This window comes from Mirounga angustirostris, unplaced genomic scaffold, assembly GCF_029215605.1.
Source record: "Mirounga angustirostris isolate CCGP_5_RB_7025 unplaced genomic scaffold, mMirAng1.0.hap1 SCAF_4, whole genome shotgun sequence".
NCBI lineage: Eukaryota > Metazoa > Chordata > Mammalia > Carnivora > Phocidae > Mirounga > Mirounga angustirostris.
In genome coordinates, this window is record NW_026991712.1 from 156,776,867 (window position 1) to 156,784,992 (window position 8,126).

Below are 8,126 nucleotides of genomic sequence, written 5' to 3' on the forward strand. Positions count from 1 at the left end.
GGGGCCCGTGGGTAGCAGAGAGATGGCCCGGCCTGAGTGGAAAATAAATTAAGGTCTTCAAAAGGACAAAGTAAGTTCTCTCACTGTAATTTGCCAAATTGCATAGAGGCTGTATGCCAATATTTATCTCTAAATGCCTGGCTGCCTTACTAAGAAGAAGGGGATGCTAAGGGGAAGTAAAGATCAGATAGCCCAATGCTTTCATTTTATACCTGAGGAATCTGAGGCTGAAATGGGTAGTTACCGGTGGGTCAGAGACAGAGCCTGGACCAGATGTGGAAGCCCTTTCCCCTTCACAGATTTCTTGAGAGTAGTGGCAGTGGCCAAGAGCAGGTAAAATGGGCTGTCATGTTGAGGGGGATCATGGTGTCTCATCATAACTGGACAATGACCGCTGCTACTCCAACCCCATCAGAAACCCTCACCCTGTTGCATAGCTTGGCTAGTCTTCTGTCTGAATCGGTTCCTTTCTTTTTCATTTAGAAGTAGAACAGGATGCAAGAGCCTAACCAGTCCTCTGTGACTGAATTCATCCTTCTGGGCTTTTCCTTTAACTCCAGGACAACTCCTCTGCTCTTCTCAGCCTTCCTGATGACCTACCTGTTGATTATTCTGGGCAACAGCTTAATCACCATCCTCATCTGCCTGAACTCACACCTCCACACACCCATGTACTTCTTTATTGGCATCCTTTCCATGTTGGATCTGGGCTATACCACAACAACTGTGCCCCAGATGTTGGTACATCTAGCCAGCCAGAAGAAGACCATCTCTTTTGCCAGCTGTGTGGCCCAAATGTACATTTTCTTGGTGCTAGGCATCACCGAGTCCTGGCTCTTCGCCATGATGTCTATAGACAGGTATGTGGCCATCTGCCACCCACTCAGGTACAAGGTCATTATGAGCCCATGGCTATGTGGGGTAATGGTCACTTTCTGTGGACTCTGGGGTGTCATCTCTGCTCTTATCTACACTGTCTTTGCCATGCGTCTGCCATACTGTGGCCCCAACAAGATCAACCACTTCTTCTGTGAAGTCCCTGCAGTCTTAAAGCTGGCTTGTGCAGACACCTCAGTCAATGACTGGGTAGACTTCATTCTTGGCTTTAGTGTCATCCTGGTCACACTCTCCCTTATCCTTGTCATTTATGTCAACATCTTCATTGCCATCTCGAGGATCCATTCAGTCCAGGGGCGACTGAAGGCCTTCTCCACCTGTGCCTCCCATATCACTGTGGTCACCGTGTTCTGTGTGCCAGCCATGGTCATGTATATGAAACCTAGCTCTGAAGCCTCCCCAGAGGATGACAAAAAGTTGGCCCTGTTCTATAATGTCATCTCTGCTTTCCTCAACCCCATCATCTACAGCCTGCGGAACAAGGACGTGAAGAGGGCTTTCTTCAAGGCGGCAGGCCGGGGCAGGGCCCCAGAATGAGACCCTGGAAGGATAGCTGGGGGACAGAGAAACAAGACTCACGATGCACAATCAATGCTCCAAACACTCATTCCCATGACCCAGCAGCACCAGGACACTCACAGCCCCCAGCCCCAAATGTCAACTCTACACAGCCCTTGGGGGACAGCCCATGATTTAATTGACAGACTGGTCATCATGAAATATCTTGTAGACACTTCAGTCTTTCAGCCTTCTTTTGTTTTAGAGTCTCAGGAGGTAACCAAAGAAGAGGTGTGTGAGCCATTAATGTCTTTTATTGAGACAAAAGGAATGGGCTTTGGGGTATGACTTGTGGCTGAATCTTGAGAAAGGTTCATTCTTCTCTGGAAACCACACACATGGTGTTAGGTTAGCTGGAGGGAAAGGCGAGGGCACTGACATTGGAGGATTCCTGGCCCTGGGAGGAGGGATGAGTGAACATCAATGCAGTGACTTAGGGGTGTGGTGTGCTTGCTTTGGACACACAGATTGGAGACAAGCTGGGATGGCTGGAGGCCAGCTGTGATCAGCCACACTGACCTCCCCATAAGATCCGTCTCAGGTCACTCTGTTCCACCTTCTCTCCTTCCAAGTAAACTGGCCTCTCTGCCTCAAATGTGCCACACTCTTTTCCATTCCAGGGCTCCCACACATGGTCTTTGTTCTCTCCTCACCCTTAATCCCACCCCACCCCACCTCCATCCTACCCCGTTATGACATTGACTTCTGTTCATCGCCCAGGTCTTGGCTTAAACTGCAGCTCCTCAAAGAAGCCTTTTCTTGAGCTCCAAGAGTGAGCCTTCCAAAGCACCCTGTGCCTCTCTCTCATAATAAAGGCATGTGGTTCAACATCTGAGTTCTCTGCTGGATAGCAACTTCCATGAAGCGGGACCCTGATTGTTCAGTTGACCCCTAGGATCCAGCCCCTTGCTGCCCACATTCCGGCTTTCAACAGATATTTTATGAGTGAAGGGATAGACACTTCACAGGAAAGGCCAGAGAGGGCAGATGAAGCCAGTAAGTGGGAGAGTTGATGAATTAGGACCAGCAAAATGTAGGAAATCATGGCAGGTACAAAAAGGGGAGGAGATAAAAAGGAGTAAATGTTGTTCAGTTATAATCATATGGAAAAAAGTTTGCTTTTTATTATCAATAAACATGAATTGAATAAGTGGGATAACATTTTTCACCTATCAAGCTAGCAAAATTTAGAAAAATGGTGATAATGCTAGGAAGGATGCAGTGAGACTGACACCCACATGTATTGCTGAAAAGAATACCCTTGGTCTTACCTTTCTAGAGCAGTGCCCTCTGCATAGTAGGCACTCAATAAATCTGTTATATGAAGAGTATAATACTAATAATTATTGCTCTATTTATTAAACACTTATGTACCAACACAGTTGCTAAAATTTTACATATATTAATTCATTTAATAAAAACACCAATAATTAGAAAGCATGTAACAATATGTATCATGAACCTTTACAATATTTATATGGGTCCAGAATTTCACTTCTAGGACTTTGTCTTAAGAACGAAATCAGAAATGCAGACCAAGTTTTATGTACAAATATGTTCATCAGAGAGCTATTAGAAGCAGCTATAAATATGATATATCAACTTTATCAAATGCTATACAATCAATACTGTGTATCATGTTTTGAAGCAATATTTAATCACATTGAAAAGTATGATATAGGGCGCCTGGGTGGCTCAGTTGGTTAAGCGACTGCCTTCGGCTCAGGTCATGATCCTGGAGTCCCGGGATCGAGTCCCGCATCGGGCTCCCTGCTCGGCAGGGAGTCTGCTTCTCCTCTGACCCTATCCCCTCTCATGTGTTCTCGCTCTCTCAAATAAATAAATAAAATTTAAAAAAAAAAAAAAAAAAAAAAAAAAAAAAAAAGAAAAGTATGATATAATGTTAGGTAGGAAAAAATCAAGATATAAATATGTATATAAAATTAATCCAAGTTTTATAAAATATTCATACATTCATTTTTATTTTATTTTTTAAAAGATTTATTTATTTATTTGACACAGAGAGAGAGAGCACAAGTAGGGGGAGTGGGAGAGGGAGAAGCAGGCTCCCGCTGAGCAGGGAGCCTGATAGGGGCTCGATCCCAGGACTCTGGGATCATGACCTGAGCTGAAGGCAGTTGCTTAACCAACGGAGCCACCCAGGCACCCCATACATTCATTTTTAAAAGCCTGAATGGATACATGTTAACATGTTAACATGGAATATCTCCAGGTAGTAAGATAATGTGATTTTTATTTTATTTCTTATTTTCTCTACTTTCTAAAATTTCTAAAATTCAGTATATATTGTCTTTATAGGAGAAAGAAATGAAGATTACTTGAGAAATACTTGTCCTGTCAGAGAAAAGAAAGTCATGATGATGGCGTCAAATGTTCACTGATGCTTACTGTCTGGTGCCCAAATGCTAGGTCCCATGGGTGCAGGCATGATAAGCTAAGCCCCAGTCTAGTGGTGAGAGACAAGTACAAGACAAGGATGCTATAAGGTACTAACTGTGCTGCTGGAAACATGTTCAAAACTCTGAAGGAGTGGTGAAGGCTAGGCTTCACAGATGAGGCCATATTTCTGCTGGGGGCTGGCAGCATGAGTAGAAGCTTGATACATGAAGAAGAGAGCAGGGAGCAGGGGTGGGGGATCCCAGACAGAGGAGACAGGTTGCTGAAAGCCTAGAGACATGGCGCCTATGGAGAATGGGAAGGATGGCTGGGACACAGGCCCAGTCAGGGCAGAGCAGATATGACAGATAGGGCCTGCCATGCAGTGGTAAAGAACTTCAGGTTTTCCCCTGCTCTAGATGACTATATTTACCAAGGACTGTTACCTGGAACTCTGGTCCTGTGAAACAGTCTGCGATGAAAAGATTTCTTGCCCATATAGCCTCAGAAACACTGATGTCTTCATGCTTCACAGGGCATAGGTTAGGAGGTTAAAGACTCTGAGAAGACTAATAGTAATAAACCAATAGATAAATGAACAATTAATAACAAAGAAAACACTGGGGTGCCTGGTTGGCTCAGTCGGTTAAGTGCCCAGCTCTTGATTTTGGCTGGGGTCATGATGTCAGCCCTGCCTCGCGTTCCACACTTAACACGGAGTCTACTTGTCCCTCTCCCTCTGTTCCTCCCCCCACATCACCCCCTATCACGCTGTCTCTCCCTAATAAATGAATGAATGAATGAATGAATGAATAAATAAATAAATAAATAAATAAGTAGAGTGTTAAGAAAAAAAAAAACAAGGAAAACACCTATGCTAATTCTTTTAACACAGTATTTACCAAACTTTTTGAATCACAGAACTTGTTCTTCCTAAAGAAACTAGAATTTTCTAAAAATGTACTTTGAGAAGTGCTATTGTATGAATGGGTGGATTTGAGGAGGGAAATACAGAAAAATGTAAAGTAATTAAAATATGCCTCAAATGTCACCCCTCAGAGTTAACTATTCTTAATATCTTTGTGTATTGCTTTATGTATCTATGTGCCATTTGTCATAATTGAGATCATATACAAACATTGTTCTATAGCTTTTTATCATGACCTATATGTCTCTTACACAGATATTTTCCATAATTTTATTTTATTGTGCTTCAGTTTCTGTATTTTCTTTTGACCTAATTTCCAGTTTACTAATTTTTCTATCCAGCTGGGTCTAGACTGCTGTGAAACCCAGGAATGAATTTTTAATTACAATCATATTTTTAATTCTAAAATTTTAATTTCATTATTTTTTAGTTTCCAAATCTCTGCTGAAATTCTCCATCTTATTTAATCACAGTTATTTTTAAGTCTGTGTCTGATATACTCCAAGATCTAGATATCCTATAGGTCCATTTCTTATTGCCTCTGTTTTTCTCTTAATTTTGAGTGAGTTCTTACCTTTTTGTTTGGTAATTTTTTATTGAATTCCAGACACTAAGTATAAAAAACCTTGTAGAGATCATTTGAGGCTCTGGATGATTCTGTATCCCTTCAGAGTGGATTTACTTTTTGCTCTGGAAGGCAGTCTGGGCAGTGGAAAATCACCTTAAGTTATTCAGGGGTTGAGCTGACTCAAAGCTGAACTTCAGTATTTGTATTTATTGGTATATTTCTGGCTGACTTTTACTCACAGTCCCCTGGGAGTCCCAAACTGAAAGTCTGTGATGTTTGCCAGGGCCCTCCTCCTTAGACTACCTTAAGTCCAATTTTTGTCCTTCCATTCCCTGAGCTCGTCTTCTCGATCTCAGTGTGGCCTATTTTTTTCACAGAATATCATGAGCATTCCCCTATGACATGACTAGCACTGAAAATGGTTGCATTAGAGTGGATGACCAACCATCCTCCTATTTTTGCTGTATTTTTCTAAGGTGGGGTATAATGATCATCCCTGTATGTACATCCTTAGCTGAATTTTTTATTTTCTTTTCCGTGAGTATCTTAGTCAGTTTGGGCTGGAATAAGTTTCCACTTGTCTTTTCTTCTAGGAATTTTATGGTTTCAGGTCTTATGTTCAAAACTTTGACCCATTTTGAGCCTTTTCATTTTTTAATGTTTTTTTTTAATTTAAATTCCAGTTAGTTGGCATACAGTGTAATATTAGTCTCAGGTGTACAATGTAGTGATTCAACACTTAGTACAACATCCAGTGCTCATCTGGTGCACTCCTTAACCCCCAATCACCTATTTCACCCATCCCCTCAACCACTTCCTTCCCCTCTGGTAACCATCAGTTTGCTCTCTGAAGTTGAGTCTGTTTCTTGGTTTGCCTCTCTCTCTTTTTTCCCATCTTTAATGGTATTTTTGATAAATGAAAGTTTTTAATTTTGCTGAAATCAGTTTATTAATTTTTATTTTGTGACACAGTTTTTTGTCCATAATTTAATTTATTTAATGCATATAGAAATATTCAGACTTTCTGTTTCTTCTCATGCCCATTTTGGTAGGCTGTATTTTTCAAGGAATTTGTCCATTTTATCTAGTTGTTGAATTTATTGGCATAAAGTTGGTCAGAACATACCCTTATTACTCTTCATATCTGTGAGAACTATTTGATATCTCCTCTTTCCTTCTAATAGTGATAATTTGTGTTTTCTTTTTTTCTTCATCAACTAACTAGAGATCTATCAATTTTATTGAACGTTTCTTTTTTTTAAGATTTTATTTATTTATTTGGCAAAGAGAGACACAGCGAGAGAGGGAACACAAGCAGGGGGAGTGGGAGAGGGAGAAGCAGGCTTCCTGCCGAGCAGGGAGCCCTATGTGGGACTCGATCCCAGGACCCTGGGATCATGACCTGAGCCGAAGGCAGACGCTTAACGACCGAGCCACCCAGGCGCCCCTTTATTGAACATTTCAAAGAATTATCTTTTGGTTTCATTGATTTTCTTAATAATTTGTCCACTTTTATCTCTTTTTTTTTTTCAATTTATTTAGGTGGAACCTGCAATTTTTTTAAAAAAGACCTTTCATTTTTTTTTCTAACATAAGTACTTAAAGCTATAAATTTTCTAAGAATTGCTTTAGCTGCAGCCACAGATTTTACTATGTTGTTTTTTCATTATCAGTCAGTTCAAAATATTTTCTTATTTCCTTTGTGATTTCTTCCTTGATACATGAGTTATTTAGAGATGTGTTTTTTAACTTCCAATATTTGGGGGTTTTCTAGGTATATTCTTTTTTTGATTTCTAGTTTAATTCCATTGTGTTCAAATAACATACTCTGTAAGATTTCAATATTTTGAAATTTTATGGCCCAATATAAGGTCTATATTGGTGAACATTCCATATGCATTTTATTTATTTATTTATTTATTTATTTATTTATTTATTTATTTATTTTAAGATTTTATTTGTTTGACAGAGAGAGACACAGCGAGAGAGGGAACACAAGCAGGGAGAATGGGAGAGGGAGAAGCAGGCCTCCCACGGAGCAGGGAGCCCGATGCGGGGCTCGATCCCAGAACCCTGGGATCATGACCCGAGCTGAAGGCAGACGCTTAACGACTGAGCCACCCAGGCGCCCCTTCATATGCATTTTAAATGAATGCTGTTTGGGGCTATAATGATTAATAAATGACAATTAGATTAAGAGGGTTGACATTGTTGTTCAGATCTACATCCTTATGATTTTTTGTCTAATTGTTCCATGAAATACTATGACAAGAGTATTACAATTGCCACAGTATTACAATTGTAATTGCCATTACCATTATGAAATTGCCTGATTTTCACTTTAATTCTGTCAGTTTTTGCTTCATGTATTAGGCACATGCACATTTATGATTGTGCATTTAAGATGCATGTGTATTACACTGTGTGGAAGTTTTATCTCACTAATATTTAAAATAATCTTAATAGGACTCAGGGCCAAGAGAGTGACACATAAAAGAGAGCCTATGAAAAAAATTATTTGGAAAAAGACTGAAATAGAAATGAACTGATCTATAGCTTGCTTCAATTTGGTTTTTCAAGATTTTCCCCAGCCCATTATGAGAACTAATACCAAGATCTAAGAATGATTGCATTGATGTGAGTTTGGATATAGCCAGAGTTATAACATCAAAGCCTTCAACTGACGTGAAGGTGTGGCACAGTATGCTTCAACTTAGAAGACTTGACTCTAGATGATCTTCTCTGTGGTATTCAGCTCTATTTGATGCGTCTTGCTTA

At 40.3% G+C, this 8,126-nt stretch overlaps 1 protein-coding gene across 1 annotated transcript; it reads left to right on the forward strand.

Annotated features, from left to right (window-relative positions):
* Positions 1 to 495: 495 nt before the first annotated feature.
* Positions 496 to 1,434, forward strand: LOC123858381 (olfactory receptor 2A12-like). The gene has a single exon (XM_045895438.1). The coding sequence runs from the start codon at positions 496 to 498 to the stop codon at positions 1,432 to 1,434; it is 939 nt and encodes a 312-aa protein (XP_045751394.1).
* Positions 1,435 to 8,126: the final 6,692 nt, after the last annotated feature.